General features: G+C 36.9%; 1 protein-coding gene across 7 annotated transcripts in view; it reads left to right on the forward strand.

Annotated features, from left to right (window-relative positions):
* Positions 1 to 17,732, forward strand: part of RNGTT (RNA guanylyltransferase and 5'-phosphatase) — a 246,728-nt gene that overhangs the window by 76,669 nt on the left and 152,327 nt on the right. For all 7 annotated transcript variants that reach the window (XR_004480632.2, XM_033418832.2, XM_004264827.4 and 4 more), the window contains one exon: positions 4,454 to 4,618. Coding sequence is in view for 6 of the 7 variants with exons in the window: in XM_033418832.2 (XP_033274723.1) it covers positions 4,454 to 4,618 (165 nt within the window). In the remaining variant the exon portion in view is untranslated. The remainder of the gene's footprint in view (positions 1 to 4,453; positions 4,619 to 17,732) is intronic.

The following is a 17,732-nucleotide window of genomic DNA, read 5'->3' on the forward strand; positions in this document are numbered from 1 at the left end:
TGTTTTCCAGTTGGAGAAGTTCCTTTAGCATTTGTTGTAGAGCTGGTTTGGTGGTGCTGAATTCTCTTAGCTTTTGCTTGTCTGTAAAGCTTTTGATTTCTCCAGCGAATCTGAATGAGATCCTTGCTGAGTAGAGTAATCTTGGTTGTAGGTTCTTCCCTTTCATCACTTTAAATATATCATGCCACTCCCTTCTTCCTTGTAGAGTTTCTGCTGAGAAATCAGCTGTGGGAGTTCCCTTGTATGTTATTTGTTGTTTTTCCCATGCTGCTTTCAGTAATTTTTCTTTGTCTTTATTTTTTGCCAATTTGACTACTATGTGCCTCAGTGTGTTTCTCCTTGGGTTTCTCCTGCCTGGGACTCTCTGGGCTTCCTGGACTTCGGTGGCTATTTCCTTTCCCGTGTTATTTAAGTTTTCGACTATAATGTCTTCATATATTTTCTCGGGTCCTTTCTCTCTCTCTTCTCCTTCTGAGACCCCTGTAATGCGAATGTTGTTGTGTTTAATGTTGTCCCAGAGGTCTCTTAGGCTGTCATCATTTCTTTTCATTCTTTTTTCTTTATTCTGTTCTGTGGCAGTGAATTCCACCATTCTGTCTTCCAGGTCACTTATCTGTTCTTCTGCCTCAGTTATTCTGCTATTGATTCCTTCTAGTGTGTTTTTCATTTCAGTTATTGTTTTGTTCATCTCTGTTTGTTTGTTCTTTAATTCTTCTAGGTGTTTGTTCTCTAATTCTTCTAGGTCTTTGTTAAACATTTCTTGCATCTTCTTGATCTTTGCCTCCATGCTTTTTCCGAGGCCCTGGATCATCTTCCTTATAATTATTCTGAATTCTTTTTCTGGAAGGTTGCCTATCTCCACTTCGTTTGGTTGTTTTTCTGGGGTTTTATCTTGGTCCTTTTTCTGGTACATAGATCTCTGCCTTTTTATCTTGTCTATCTTTCTATGAATGTGCTTTTTGTTCCACGCTGCAGGATTGTAGTTCTTTTTGCTTCTGCAGTCTGCCCTCTAGTGGATGAGGGTATCTAAGAGGCTTGAGCACATTTCCTGTTGGGAGGGACTGGTGGTGGGTAGAGCTGGGTGATGCTCTGGTGGGCAGAGCTCAGTAAAACTTTAATCCACTTGTCTGCTGATGGGTGGGGCTGGGTTCCCTCGTGTTGCTTGTTTTGCCTGAGGTGACCCAACACTGGAGCCTACCCAGCTCTTTGTTGGGGCTAATGGCGGACTCTGGGAGGGCTTATGCCAAGGAGTACTTCCCAGAACTTCTGCTGCCAGTGTCCTTGTCCCCACGGTGAGCCACAGCCACCCCCCGCCTCTGCAGGAGACCCTCCAACACTAGCAGGTAGGTCTGGTTCAGTCTCCTATGGGGTCACTGCTCCTTCCCCTGGGTCCTGATGCGTACACTACTTTGTGTGTGCCCTCCAAGAGTGGAGTCTCTGTTTCTCCTAGTCCTGTCGAAATCCTACAATCTATTCCCAGTAGGCTTCAAAGTCTGATTCTCTAGGAATTCCTCCTCCCATTGCCAGACCCCCAGGTTGGGAAGCCAGACGTGGGGCTCAGAACCTTCACTCCAGTGGGTGGACTTCTGTGGTATAAGTGTTCTCCAGTTTGTGAGTCACCCACCCAGCAGATATGGGATTTGATTTTATTATGATTGTGCCCCTCCTACCATCTCATTGTGTCTTCTCCTTTGTCTTTGGATGTGGGGTATCTTTTTTGGTGAGTTCCAGTGTCTTCCTGTTGATTATTCTTCAGCAGTTACTTGTGATTCCGGTGCTCTCGCAAGAGGGAGTGACTAATTCATTGGGTTTTTAAGTCACAGTTTTTCACATTTCTGATAATAGAATATATTTATAATTGAAAGTGTCATATATTTAATTCTTTAATATACTGTGGAGGTTTCATTGATGTTTAACCATTTTGTTTATTTTGAATTATGAAATCAAGGTCACCCTTAGAAAAAATTTTTTTGAAATAATTGTTTGAAACTTTTCAGTTCCTTAGTTTATTATTTTGTACAGCAAGAATTTCATTGATAATTTTTTATATGTCAAGTATTAGTCTAGGTATTGAGTATGCCCAGAAGAATAGGACATAATTTCTTGCCTTCCAGGGAGTTTATAATTTAGTGCCCTGACCTTCAAAGGAGGCTACTTCTATAACAGTTCATTGGGATTTGGAAAGAAAATCGGAGAACTCCTGTTTATTCTTAATCTATTATTCAATTTTTGTCTGTTTTATAACATACAGTTGTGCATGTATGCAATTTATTAAAAATTAATATGTATATATTATACACAGTTGTTCGGATATGTGTTTAGATTGGATACAAAATCAAAAGAAACTTGCAGGGACTTCCCTGGCGGTCCAGTGGTTAGGACTCCACGCTTCCACTTCAGGGGGCATGGGTTTGATTCCCGGTCGGCGAACTGAGATCCCACATGCTGTACGGTCAAAAGAAACAAAAGAAAAAGAAATTTGCAGACCAGTGGTGTTATGAATGGGGATATAAATATAAAGAAATATTATAATGGTATCATAAGTATAATGTCAAAGATATATGGGAGATATAGAAATATATGAGAGGTACCAGAGAGGTGAGAATATTCCAGCTTACCCTGGGTATACTTGAGTTATTTGAAGTGTGGAGTTGTAGACAGAGAAAGTGATACAGATTAATTTTGAAGGAGTGAGCCTTAGAAGTCAGGAGCATTAGATGGTTTTTAGTGTACTTGATGTATGGTGAGATGTGAGACATAGCAGGAAATGAGAATGGATTTGTGGGTAGGAGACCAGATCACCTGAATAAGACATTTTAGCTTAGTTCTTTGTTCTGTATATAATAGGACACTACTGAAGGGTTTTAGTTACGGTAATGATATGATCTTATTTTTATTGCTTTGGAGGATAACTCCACTGGCATCGTGGATAGTGTTTTGAAGTGAGAAAGAACTCAAAACAGGGAGACCAGTTAGTCAATAGTTATTGAGCGCTTCCTGTAGTCTATTCTCAACGATTCAACACCTATCTATCAGGAGCTTCCTTTATGATAGGCAACACAGATTTGAAGGTGAACTTGATTTCAATCTATTCTAGTTGTTTTGGTGAATTTTAAAGTGAAGAGTATCTAGGAGGGAATTTAGACTACTTACAAGTTTTTTAAACAATTTTTAGGCTTTTAATTTTATTTCTTAAAAAGAGGACTTGCTTGTTTCATTTTAATTTTATCAGGGTCTCAATTCATCTAATAAATAAGCCTGACATTTTAGGTTTTTCAACCTTGTTGATGACATAGGTGACATGGAAAAGTTTGCACATGGACTGTGTGGTTATTTACTAACTAGCATTTCTTCAGTAAATAACCTTTACAAACAGTCGTATGCCTTTATGTAAAGGAATATATTCTACCTTATACCTAGCTCTTGCTCACTTGTCTTGCTCCATATTCTTTGCTGAGTATCAAAATTGTCATCCTTCCAAAGTTGAGAAAAAGTCATCCTTGAGGTGTATTTAATGTTCACAGATTAAGCAAGTGTTGCCACCCCTTTGTAAACAGTAGGTTGGGTAAAATGTTAGGTTGAGTGATATAGATTAGAGAAGTGAAAGAAGGCAGAAAAGATGGGAAAAATGCCTGGAAGTGTGTCCAATTGCAGAATAAAGAAAAGGGTACTTGATATACCATTGAGGTGATGCTGCTAATCCGGACCACTGCTGTCACCCAGGTGATATGTTATAGCTGTATTTGTATATACCATTAGGAGAGGACAAGCCCCTACCCTCAGCTTATACAAAAGTGTACATGTGCTTTTTATTTCATGGTTCAAACCATATATATATACCATAATATATATACTGTATATATACATATGGGGGAAGAAGAAAACTTTTGTTTTTGAATATATCATATAAACCTTTTCTGTATTAGTTTTCAGAGTTGAGAATGTATTTGCTTAATAAATATCTTCTACTTCTTGAAGGCTGTAAAGTGTTAGCACTTTAAACAACAAAAAACATTATAGGTGACTTTTTTGCCTATTTTGGTGTGTTGTTTGCTTGTACTTTCCTGACTGTGGATTTTAGTTTTACACAGGTTTTACTAATTCATGTAAACAATAAAAATGATTAGTGAGTATATTAATACTTTAATTCAGATGTGAAAACTTTGGATCAATTTATATTTGAGAAGATTTATACCATTTTCCCATACTCTTTTATATATTTATAATTAAAATAAGTAACTGTATGTGTGTGCATTTGCATGTTTAGGTATGCTTCTGTCATTAGTCAAATTAATCATCAGGGCTGGCACTTGTGGTTGTTCAGGCTATACACTGGGCAACTCCAAAGGATGCTGTTTATATAGACTGCTATGTATAGTGTATCAGCCTGATAATTATGCTGATAAAATAGTTTTTAGTGTTGAAATTTAAATAATTGTCTTGTTTAATTCAGGCACAGCCGGTTGGAGATTGTGATTTTAATATTCGTCTGCAGTGTATAGAACGAGAAATAATAAATCCTCGACATGAAAAAATGAAGACGGGGCTCATTGACAAAACACAGGAACCATTTAGAGTCAGAAATAAGCCATTTTTTGACATCCATGCTTCAAGAAAGGTAAAGTTTTCCAATTAATACTTGCAGTGTAACAAAACTCATCTTGGAAAAGGAATATGAATGACATTTTGAGACCCACTTGCCTTGATTTTTCCAGAAATTACTTGAATTGAATATAGCACTATATTGACAAACATATATAATTCCCAAGTCTGCTCTTTAGCAAGATTCTTTTTTTTTTTTTAAATTGAAGTATAGTTGATTTACAATGTTGTGTTAGTTTCTGGTGTACAGCAAAGTAGTTCATATATATATACATATATATATATATATATATTTTTTTTCTTTCTCAGATTCTTTTCCATTATAGCTTATTACATGGTATTGAATATAGTGCCCTGTGCTATACTGTAGGTCCTTGTTGTTTACCTATTTTATTTTAGTAAGATTCTCAGTGACAGAAACTTAGGTTACTTCCTTGTTTTCTTTTCTTTTTTTCTTTTTTAAAAAATATTTATTTATTTGACTGTGCCAGGTCTTAGTTGCGGAATGCGGGATCTTTGTTGCCGCCTGCAGGGTCTTCGTTGTGGTGTTCGGGATCTTTACTTGTGGCACGTGGGCTCTTAGTTGGGGCATGTGGAATCTAGTTCCCTGACCAGGGATTGAACCCGGGCCCCCTGTATTGGGAGCACGGAGTCTTAACCCCTGGACCACCAGGCAAGTCCCCCTTGTTTCTTATAATAGTTTGTGATTCATGGCTATTGGTTCATATTATGTTTTTTTAAAAGCTGTAAACAGGATAGAATTATATAGAGTGAAAATCACCTGTTAAGCCTTCTGAAGGTCAACAGTGTTTACTATGTAGTCTTATTTTAAAAATTAATTTACATATATATATACATACATGTGGAAGGTTTTCTTTTGTTATTTATTTTTGTTGTTTTGACACTGAAAACCCGAGACTTATTTCACTTAACAGTGTAACTTGGAAATATTTCCATGACATGCAAAGAGATTTATAACTGCCGCATAGTATTTGACAGTAAAGATGCACCATGGAGTTATTATGTTTTGGAGGAGAGGTGGTTATGATAGAATAATATAGGAAATAATAGCAGTGTAAGCAATTAAATGTTTTAAAATTTTTTCTAATATAATCTCACATGTTAGATGATGTAAGTTTTTGTTGTATTTTAACTGCTTCTACTCAAGTCCACTCAATTTGGTATTAGCCCTTGGATGTAATATTAGCAATAATCTCAGCACTGTTGAATGCCTATCTTTTCTTCTCAACAAATACAAAGTTATCATTCTACTTTCACTTATTGTGCATAATGCCTGCTTGGCATGGGACTGTTGGTTGACTTCTGGTGCCATGGCCTTCCCACAGTTCACTGCTTTTGTGTCTGTTTTGTCAGCAGGAATATTATAGGGTTGCCTGAAAGAGCCATACACTTCTGTGCCCTGCCCAGTCGGTAGGGTAGGGATAACATTAACACTTAACATGGGCCACACCTTTCTAAATTTTTAATTCATTGTAAAAGTTGGTCAGAAGCCAAATTGTTTCAGTTTGCATTCGTTTTTTTTTAAATGTATTTTGACAGCTTGTGCTGCCATAATTCAAAGTTCAGCATTTAAGAAAATGTGTCTCAGTGTAGTTTTATTAGTCAAAATCAGTGCTGCTTAGAAATGCTTAGAAAATAGTTCTTTAGGGATCTGAAGTATATAGTTATGTTGACCAACTTTTCATGTAGTTTTTCACTAGAAAAAACGATGCTCTAATTTTTCTCCTTTCTACTTAGCTTATATAACCACGCTTTGAAATCATCATAGGAATTTCTTTTTTTTCAAGCAGTTCCATTATCTGGAATTTTACATATAAGTTTCCTCTTCCCTCCTTTTCAGTTTTTACTGTTATTTTTTGTCCTCAATTTCTCTTACCAAAGTGTAAAGTTGTAGAATACAGAGGGAAAGCACATTTTGCAGCAGAGTTGGTCTAAAGGGTAAGACTGTAGTAACACCAAGTTATAGAATAGTAGCTACGATTGACAGGTTATTGCTCTAGAGTTGCTTATTATTTTTATGTTTGCTACTGGGAATTGTAAAATAGTGGTGTTACGAATGATGCAGCATTTGTCAGGGAAGTACGTATCATTTTTATGAGAAAGCCTAGTTTTTATGTGGTTTTTAACAAAATTTACAACTCTGAAAAATGCATACCTTTGGGTAGAAAACAGTAGAATTTCATTTCTGTCTATAAAAACTTGAAGATAACTTTGATTTTAGGAGTTTATTAGCATAGCTCTATAAACAACCTCTCCATTTTGTTGAATTTGATCCGTCAAACTAGTGAAGGGATAATGAGTTGTTTAATTTTTAACTTAATATACATAAATGGGTGTTAGAATACAGCATCCTAAATAGTAATAAGAAGTAGCAGTTTCTTAAATTACAATTTATTTGCATTTCCAGTTTGAAGGCCAATTAAAAAAGAATTATTTGAATAGATTAAATGTGGTTAACAAAATTTTAAAAGTCAGACAGACAACAGATATTTATCATCATCTCAGAAGAGTAACCACTGCTATTAGCATTTATTGTATCCATCAGAATTTCTTTATCCATGTGCAAGCAATACAATTATTTATATTCTCACCATCCTTACCCAAGAGGTGATTCTTAACGCCCTTTTCTGTACTTGCTTTTTTTTACTTAATTTATTTTGTGTCCCCTTGCCCCAGTTTTGGTACATGGAGATCTCCTTCAATCTTTTAAATAGATGCACAGATTTCCATCTTATCAGTGTACCATAATTTACTTAATCCATAGTCATTTGGGTTGTTTTTAGCCTGTTGATAGGTTTTTGTTTGTTTGTTTTGCATATGGATATCCAATTGTTTCTGCACCAAGTATTGAAGAGATGGTCCTTTTTTCATTGAATTTCTTTTGCATGTTTATAAAAAATAAGTTGTTATGTATGTGTGGGACTATTGCTAGATGCTCTGTTCTATGCCCTTGATCTTTTTTATCTGTCTTTGTGGTAGTACTGTCTTGACTACCTTTGTTTATAGTAAAGATTGAAATCAGACAGACTTGATCTTCCAACTTTGTACTTCTTTTTTGAAGATGTTGTCTCTATTCTAGGCCTTTGTGTTTTCATTGAATTCTCTTGTTCCATCTGATTCTTGTTTATAATTATTTTTCAGTTGATTCTCTTGGATTTTCTGAGTATCCAGTCATATTAGGTGTAAATTGACACAGTTTTACTCTTTTTTCCTTCCTTCCTTCCTTCCTTCCTCCCTCCCTCCCTTCCTTCCTTTTCTTTCAACATCTTTATTGGAGTATAATTGTTTTACATTGGTGTGTTAGTTGCTGCTATATATAGCAAAGTGAATCAGCTATAAATACACATATATCCCCATATCCCCTCCCTCTTGCGTCTCCCTCCCACCCTCCCTATCCCACCCCTCTAGGTGGACACAAGGCACCGAGCTGATCTCCCTGTGCTATGTGGCTGCTTCCCACTAGCTATCTGTTTTACATTTGGTAGTGTATATGTATCCATGCCACTCTCTCACTTTGTCCCAGCTCACCCGTCCCCCTCCCCATATCCTCAAGTCCATTCTCTGGTAGGTCTGCGTCTTTATTCCTGTCTTGCCCTTAGGTTCTTCATGACATTTTTTTCTTTTTTTAGATTCTATATGCATGCGGTATTTGTCTCTTTCTGACTTACTTCACTCTGTATAACAACTCTAGGTCCATCCACCTCACTACAAATAACTCAATTTCATTTCTTTTTATGGCTGAGTAATATTCCATTGTTTATATGTGCCACATCTTCTTTATCCATTCATCTGTCGATGGACACTGAGGTTGCTTCCATGTCCTGGCTATTGTAAATAGAGCTGCAGTGAACATTGTGGTACATGACTCTTTTTGAATTATGGTTTTCTCAGGGTATATGCCCAGTAGTGGGTTTGCTGGATCGTATGGTAGTTCTATTTTTAGTTTTTTAAGGAACCTCCATACTGTTCTCCATAGTGGCTGTATCAATTTACATTCCCTAACAGTGCAAGGGGTTCCCTTTTCTCCACACCCTCTCCAAAATTTATTGCTTGTAAATTTTTTAATGATGGCCATTCTGACTGGTGTGAGGTGATACCTCATTGTAGTTTTGATTTGCATTTCTCTAATGATTAGTGATGTTGAGCTAATGTGTTTCATGTGTTTGTTGGCAATCTGTATATCTTCTTTGGAGAAATGTCTGTTTAGATCTTCTGCCCATTTTCGGATTGGGTTGTTTGTTTTTTTGATATTGAGCTGCGAGAGCTACCTGTATATTTTGGAGATTAATCCTTTGTCAGTAGCTTCATTTGCAAATATTTTCTCCCATTCTGAGGGTTGTCTTTTCGTCTTGTTTATGGTTTCCTTTGCTGTGCAAAAACTTTTAAGTTTCATTAGGTCCCATTTGTTTACTTTTGTTTTTATCTCCATTTCTCTAGGAGGTGGGTCAAAAAGGATCTTGCTGGGATGTATGTCATAGAGTGTTCTGCCTGTGTTGTCCTTTAAGAGTTTTATAGTGTCTGGCCTTACATTTAGGCCTTTAATCCATTTTGTGTTTATTTTTGTGTATGTTGTTATGGAATGTTCTAATTTCATTCTTTTACATGTAGCTGTCCAGTTTTCCCAGCACCACTTAGTGAAGAGGCTGTCTTTTCTCCATTGTATATTCTTGCCTCCTTTATCAAAGATAAGGTGACCATATGTGTGTGGGTTCATCTCTGGGCTTTCTATCCTGTCCCATTGATCTATATTTCTGTTTTTGTGCCAGTATCATACTGTCTTGATTACTGTAGATTTGTGGTATAGTCTGAAGTCAGGGAACCTGATTCCTCCAGCTCCATTTTTCTTTCTCAAGATTGCTTTGGCTATTTAGGGTCTTTTGTGTTTCCATACAAATTGTGAAATTTTTTGTTCTAGTTCTAGGAAAAATGCCATTGGTAGTTTGATAGGGGTTGCACGGAATCTGTAGATTGCTTTGGGTCGTATAGTCATTTTCACAATGTTGATTCTTCCAATCCAAAAACATGGTATATCTCTCCATCTGTTTGTATCCTCTTTAATTTCTTTCATCAGTGACTTATAGTTTTCTGCATACAGGTCTTTTGTTTCCTTAGGTAGGTTTATTCCTAGGTATTTTATACTTTTTGTTGTAGTGGTAAATGGGAGTGTTTCCTTAATTTCTCTTTTAGATTTTTCATCATTAGTGTATAGGAATGTAAGAGATTTCTGTGCATTCATTTTGTATCCTGCTACTTTACCAAATTCATTGATTAGCTCTAGTAGTTTTCTGGTGGCACCTTTAGGATTATCTATGTATAATATCATGTCATCTGCAAATAGTGACAGTTTTACTTCTTCTTTTCCAATTTGTATTCCTTTTATTTCTTTTCCTTCTCTGATTGCCGTGGCTAGGACTTGCAAAACTATGTTGAATGATAGTGGTGAGAGTGGACATCATTGTCTTGTTCCTGATCTTACAGGACATGCTTTCAGTTTTTCACCATTGGGAATGATGTTCGCTGTGGGTTGGTCGTATGTGGCCTTTATTATGTTGAGGTGGGTGCCCTCTGTGCCCGCTTTCTGGAGGGTTTTTATCATAAGTGGGTGTTGAATTTTGTCAAAAGCTTTTTCTGTATCTATTGAGATGCTCATATGGTTTTTCTCCTTCAATTTGTTAATATGGTTTATCACATTGATTGATTTGTGTATGTTGAAGAATCCTTGCATTCCTGGGATAAACCCCACTTGATCATGGTATATGATCCTTTTAATGTGTTGTTGGATTCTGTTTGCTAGTATTTTGTTGAGGATTTTTGCATATATGTTCATGAGTGATATTGGCCTGTAGTTTTCTTTCTTTGTGACACCTTTGTCTAGTTTTGGTATCAGGGTGATGGTGGTCTCGTAGAATGAGTTTGGGAGTGTTCCTCCCTCTGCTATATTTTGGAAGAGTTTGAGAAGCATAGGTGTTAGCTCTTCTCTAAATGTTTGATAGAGTTCGCCTGTGAAGCCATCTGGTCCTGGGCTTTTGTTTGTTGGAAGATTTTTAATCACAGTTTCAATTTCAGTGCTTGTGATTGGTCTGTTTATATGTTCTGTTTCTTCCGGGTTCAGTCTTGGGAAGTTGTGCTTTTCTAAGAATTTGTACATTTCTTCCAGGTTGTGCATTTTATTGGCATAGAGTTGCTTGTAGTAATCTCTCATGATCCTTTGTATTTCTGCAGTGTCAGTTGTTACTTCTCCGTTTTCATTTCTAATTCTATTGATTTGAGTCTTCTCCCTTTTTTTCTTGATGAGTCTGGCTAGTGGTTTATCAATTTTGTTTATCTTCTCAAAGAACCAGCTTTTAGTTTTATTGATCTTAGCTATTGTTTCCTTCATTTCTTTTACATTTATTTCTGATCTGATCTTTATGATTTCTTTTCTTCTGCTAACTGTGTTTTTTTTGTTCTTTCTTTAATTGCTTTAGGTGTAAGATTAGGTTGTTTACTTGAGATGTTTCTTGTTTCTTGAGGTAGGATTATATTGCTATAAACTTCTGTCTTAGAACTACTTTTGCTGTATCCCATAGGTTTTGGGTTGTTGTGTTTTCATTGTGATTTGTTCCTAGGTATTTTTCGATTTCCTCTTTGATTTCTTCAGTGATCTCTTGGTTATTTAGTAGTGTATTGTTTAACCTCCATGTGTTTGTAGTTTATACACATTTTTTTCCTGTAATTGATACCTAGTTTCATAGCGTTGTGGTCGGAAAAGATACTTGATATGATTTCAGTTTTTTTAAATTTACCAAGGCTTAATTTGTGACCCAAGCTATGATCTACCCTGGAGAATGTTCCATGAGCACTTGAGAAGCAAGTGTATTCTGTTGTTTTTGGATGGAATGTCCTATAAATATCAATTACGTCCATCTTGTTTAATGTATCATTTAAAGCTTGTGTTTCCTTATTTATTTTCATTTTGGTTGATCTGTCCATTGGTGAAAGCGAGGTGTTAAAGTCCCCTACTATGATTGTGTTACTGTGTATTTCCTCTTTTATGGCTGTTAGCATTTGCCTTAAGTATTGAGGTGCTCCTATGTTGGGTGCATAAATATTTACAATTGTTTTATCTTCTTCTTGGATTGATCCCTTGATCATTATGTAGTGTCCTTCTTTGTCTCTTGTAATCGTCTTTATTTTAAAGTGTATTATGTCTGATATGAGAATTGCTACTCCAGCTTTCTTTTGATTTCCATTTGCGTGGAATATCTTTTTCCATCCCCTCACTTTCAGTCTGTATGTGTCCCTAGGTCTGAAGTGGGTGTCTTGTAGACAGCACATATATGGTCTTGTTTTTGTTTCCATTCAGCGAGCTTGTGTCTTTTGGTTGGAGCATTTAATCCATTTACATTTAAGGCAGTTATTGATATGTGTGTTCCTATTACCAGTTTCTTAATTGGTTTGGATTTGTTATTGTAGGTCTTTTCCTCGTCTTATGTTTCCTGCCTAGAGAAGTTCCTTTAGCATTTGTTGTAAAGCTAGTTTGGTGGTGTGGAATTTTCTTAACTTTTTCTTGTCTGTAAAGGTTTTAATTTCTCTGTCGAATCTGAATGAGATCCTTGCCGGGTAGAGTGATCTTGATTGTAGGTTTTTCTTTCTCATCACTTAAAATTTGTCCTGCCACTTCCTTCTGGCTTGCAGAGTTTCTGCTGAAAGATCAGCTGTTAACCTTATGGGGATTCCCTTGTATGTTATTTGTTGTTTTTCCCTTTCTGCTTTTAATATTTTTTCTTTTTTTGATAGTTTGATTAATATGTGTCTTGGCATGTTTCTCCTTGGATTTATCCTGTCTGGCACTCTGTGTGCTTCCTGGACTTGATTGACTATTTCCTTTCTCATATTAGGGAAGTTTTCAACTATAATCTCTTCAAATATTTTCTCAGTCCCTTTCTTTTTCTCTTCTTCTTCTGGGACCTCTATAATTCAAATGTTGGTGCGTTTAATGTTTTACCAGAGGTCTCTGAGACTGTCCTCAATTTTTTTTACTCTTTTTTCTTTATTCTGCTCTGCACTAGTTATTTCCACTATTTTATCTTCCAAGTCACGTATCCGTTCTTATGCTTCAGTTATTCTGCTATTGTTTCCTTGTAGAGAAATTTTAATTTCATTTATTGTGTTGGTCATCATTGTTTATTTCTTCTAGGTCCTTATTAAACGTTTCTTGTATTTTCTCCATTCTATTTCCAAGATTTTGGACCATCTTTACTGTCATTACTCTGAATTCTTTTTCACGTAGACTGCCTATTTCCTCTTCATTTGTTTGGTCTGGTGGGTTTTTACCTTGCTCCTTCATCTGCTGTGTATTTCTCTGTCTTCTCATTTTGCTTAACTTACTGTGTTTGGGGTCTCCTTTTCTCAGGCTGCAGGTTTGTAGTTCCCTTTGGTTTTGGTGTCTGCCCCCAGTGGGTAAGGTTTGTTCAGTGGGTTGTGTAGGTGGAGGGGACTGGTGCCTGTGTTCTGGTGGATGAGGCTGGATCTTGTCTTTCTGGTGGGCAGGTCCACATCTGGTGGTGTGTTTTGGGATGTCTGTGAACTTATTATGATTTTAGGCAACCTCTCTGCTAATGGGTGGGGTTGTGTTCCTGTCTTGTCAGTTGTTTTGCATAGAGTGTCCAGCACTGTAGCTTGCTGGTCATTGAGTGGAGGTGGGTCTTAGCGTTGAGATGGAGATCTCTGGGAGAGCTTTCGCTGTTTGATATTACATAGGGCTGGGAGGTCTCTGGTGGATCAATGTCCTGAACATGGCTCTCCCACAGCAGAGGCTCAGGCCTGACACCCAGCTGAAGCACCAAGACTCTGTCAGCCACCCAGCTCAGAAGAAAAGGGAGGAAAAAAAAAAAAAGAATGAAAAATGAAATAAAATAGTAAAATAAAAAATATTATTAAAAATAAACAAATAAAAAAGTTAAAAAAAAGCAAGAAAGAGAGAGCAATGAAACCAAAAAACATCCACCAATGATAAGTGCTAAAAGCTATACTTAAAAAAAAAAAAAAAAAAGGACAGACAGAAAACCCTAGGACACATGGTAAAAGCAAAGCTATACAGACAAAATCACACAAAGAAGCATACACATACACACTCACAAAAGGAGAAAAAGGAAAAAATATATATATATATTAAAAAAAAAAGGAAGAGAGAAACCAAATCAATAAACAAATCTACCATTGATAATAAGCTGTAAATACTAAACTAAGATAAACATAAAACCAGAAACAAATTAGATGCAGAAACTAAACCCCAAGTCTACAGTTGATCCCAAAGTCCATTGCCTCAATTTTGGGATGATTGTCTATTCAGGTATTCCACAGATGCAGGTATTCCACAGATGCAGGGTACCTCAGTTTCATTGTGGAGCTTTAATCCGCTGCTCCTGAGGCTGCATGGAGAGATTTCCCTTTCTCTTCTTTGTTCGCACAGCTCCTGGGGTTCAGCTTCGGCTTTGGCCCTGCCTCTGCATGTAGGTCACCTGAGGATGTCTGTTCCCCACCCATATAGGACCAGCTTAAAGCAGCGGCTGCTTCAGGGGCTCTGGCTTACTCAGGCTGGTGTGTGTGTGTGTGGGAGGGGCATGGAATGCAGGGCGAACCTGTGGCAGCAGAGGCCAGCGTGATGTACCAACAGCCTGAGGCACGCCATGTGTTCTCCTGGGGAAGTTGTCTCTGGATCTCGGGACCCTGGCAGTGGTGGGCTGCATAGGTTCCCGGGAGGGGAGGTGTGGATAGTGACCTGTGCTCGCACACAGGCTTCTTGGTGGCTGCAGCAGCAGCCTTAGTGTTTCATGCCCGTTGCTGGTGTCCACACTGATAGCCGTGGCTCACGCCCGTCTCTGGAGCCCGTTTAGGCGGTGCTCTGAATCCCCTCTCCTCACACACCCCAAAACAATGGTCTCTTGCCTCTTAGGTAGGTCCAGACTTTTTCTCAGACTCCCTCCCGGTTAGCTGGGGCTCACTAGTCCCCTTCAGGCTGTGTTCACGCCACCAACCCCAGTCCTCTCCCTGGGATCCGACCTCTGAATCCTGAGCCTCAGCTCCCAGCCCCTAACTGTCCCAGCGGGTGAGCAGACAAGCCTCTCGGGCTGGTGAGTGCTGGTTGGCACCGATCCTCTGTGTGGGAATCTCTCTGATTTGCCCTCCTCACCCCCTGTTGCTGCTCTCTCCTCTGCGGCTCCGAAGATTTCCCCCCTGCCCACCGCCCGTCTCTGCCTGCGAAGGGGCTTCCTAGTGTGTGGAAACTTTTCCTCCTTCACAGCTCCCTCCCCAAGGTGCAGGTCCCGTCCCCATTCTTTGTCTCTGTTTTTTCTGTTTTCTTTCGCCCTACCCAGGTATGTGGGTATTTTCTTGCCTTTTGGGAGGTCTGAGGTCTTCTGCCAGCGTTCAGTAGGTGTTCTGTAGGAGTTTTTCCACATGTAGCTGTATTTCTGATGTATTTGTGGGGAGGAAGGTGATCTCCACGTCTTACTCTTCCGCCATCTTGAAGCTATCGCTTTAGTTTTTTATACATTAACTTTTTTCGTGTCTAATTCAGTTACACACAAGTACAATTTTAAATTGTAGTAATAGTTATAGGGATCCTTGTCTTGTTCTTGATTTGTGTGGGAATGCTTCTAGTGTTTTAAAGTATTGTATGCTGTCTTTGAGTCTGAAATCTATTTTATCAGATTGAGCAAGTGAATATTTGGTTCTGTTTTACTGAGTCATTTTACTTTTAATCAAGAAAGGTATTCAATGTTGTCCAATTGCTTTTTATCTACTATAGATAGAATACTGGGGTTTTTTTTCTGCTTAGATTTGTTTATTTTATGTATTAATTAGAAATATATCCTAACACTGAAGCTTTCTTTTGTTCCTGGGATAAGCCCTACTTAGTCTTAATATATTATTATTAATTTATTTTTTGAAAAAACTTTATTTTTGGAGCAGTTTTAGGTTCACAACAACATTGAAAGGAAGGTACAGAGACTTCTCATCTGCCTCTAGCCACCACACATGCATAGCTGTCTTGTTTGGTAAAGTCCACATTTTTTCTTTAATGTGACTAAGCCTGAACTGGGATTATTTCCCATTTGAAAAGTTCTGTTTCTGCTAAGTTATTTCTACTAAGTTGTTTTTCTTCATTTCCTGCTTGTCTGCCTCTCTCCACTTCTCCACACCTTTCCCTTAGGGGTAGTTAGTTATGTCCCCTGCAAGGTTGTATGTAGTTAGGATGTAGTGGAATACCGTGCAAGGAGTCAATCTTGAATGGTTTTAGGAAATTACGCTTGATTAAAAAAAAATAAGCAAGACTCCATCCTCCTCTTTCATCTCACACACGCAAACTAAAAAGAAAAAAAAAGGAAAAGGAAAGGAAAAAGAAAAGACCTAATAATCTCTTAAAAGTTTCTAGCAATGAATTTATTGCTTTTCTCTGCTTGGAGTCATTTTACTTTCTCGTGTCCAGTTTGACTGCTTTATTAAAATTCTGTGGAAAATATTTTTACAATGATTTATTTATTACTGTTTTGAAAGTAAAATATTTGCTATGTAGGATGAAAGAGTAATAAATGTGAAGATCTCTCTAATAACTGTTGAGAGGATTAAGCAGAGAATTACAAAAGCTTTTTTTTTTTTTACTACATTTAATTTCAAGGGCATGTACTCATCTAGTTTAATAAGGATTTTATAAATATTCATCTATTATTTTCTTGCATACTTTGCTAGGTAGGAAGTTTAGGTTTTATGTATGTATGTATTTCATCTGGCATTCAGATTTACTTTCTAGGTATTGCCTTTTCTTTCTTTTCTTAGTTTATCCTTAAATATAAATTTATAGTTCTTGTATGTCTAACACTAGTAGTTCATAAAGAAAATATAGCCATAAAGTGTGTTATTTATATATATAAACGTTATATGCCTTTATCAGTGTTTTATTGTTTGTATCACAGTAAAAGAAAAAGTAGCTTTGAGAGTATGTTAGTATAACTGTGGTTGAAGAGAAGAAAAAAACCTTGCCTAAATGTGCAGAACTGTTCTTCACACATAGAGGTTCTCAATGATTATGCCTAATTTTTTAATGTAATTACAGATATAATGGTGAAACTATTTTGGTTTAAAGGCAGACACAAGATGAAATGAGGCTAACTTTATATATTCTCATATTTCTGGTGTTTATTTTTGTATTATCTAGTCTATTAATATGTCATTCATCATTGAAATTGAATATGGCCTGATGGATCCTTTCAATCTCATTCATTTACCATTTCAGAGGAGAATTTAAGAAAATCACCGTAATGCATAATAAAGAGAATTCTTAATTTCTTTGGTATAGTGAGCCTCAAGATTTATTGTCCCAGGAAACTTCTTTTGGGGTAGTAAATCTTGTTCACTGAAACATGAAGAAATCATTATATCTGGTGCCAAATATATTTTAAACATTTCTATGGACTCACAATTGTTATATGGGGAAATTTCTATATGTTTGCTCAGTATAAGAGCTTAAAAATTTTTTTACAATTAACATCCAGGAGATAGGTATTAGTAGATTCAGAAGAAAAAATAATTATTGGCCTCTAAAGTGATTAGGAGGCAGTTCCTTTTCTAAAAAAATCTGATAAATTATTCTAACCAACTGTGGTTGTGAATTTACTACAGGTTAACAAAGGCACAGGTTGACTATCATACAAGTGTCTTCAATTTCAGCTGAACACTTTTTTTTTTTAAGTGTATAACTCTTATCAATGTGAGCCAATATTTTGGTATTAATGTCTGACCTAGTAGTTTTATTAGAATTTTAAAATGAAAGATTGAAGTTAAATAATAGCCTTTGCCCTTCCTAGTTGCATAGAAAATTAAGTGAGCCTTCTAGTGATCATTGTTGAAATGATGGAGGGTACTTAGTTCCAGCACAAGTAACTTTTATAGTAGTACATTTTTTTTTTCTAAAGAAAAAAAATTCACTGCCCTCATCACATTGCTTGAAGAGATAATTAACAATTTCAGACTTTCTTGAAACCTGCAATTTGTGTTTCAGTTCTCCCTCAACAACTGAAAAGATGATTATAAATTAGAATGGACTTGGAGACATGGTTGTGAAAATG

The sequence above is a fragment of the Orcinus orca genome, chromosome 12, assembly GCF_937001465.1.
Source record: "Orcinus orca chromosome 12, mOrcOrc1.1, whole genome shotgun sequence".
In the NCBI taxonomy this organism is placed as follows: Eukaryota; Metazoa; Chordata; class Mammalia; order Artiodactyla; family Delphinidae; genus Orcinus; species Orcinus orca.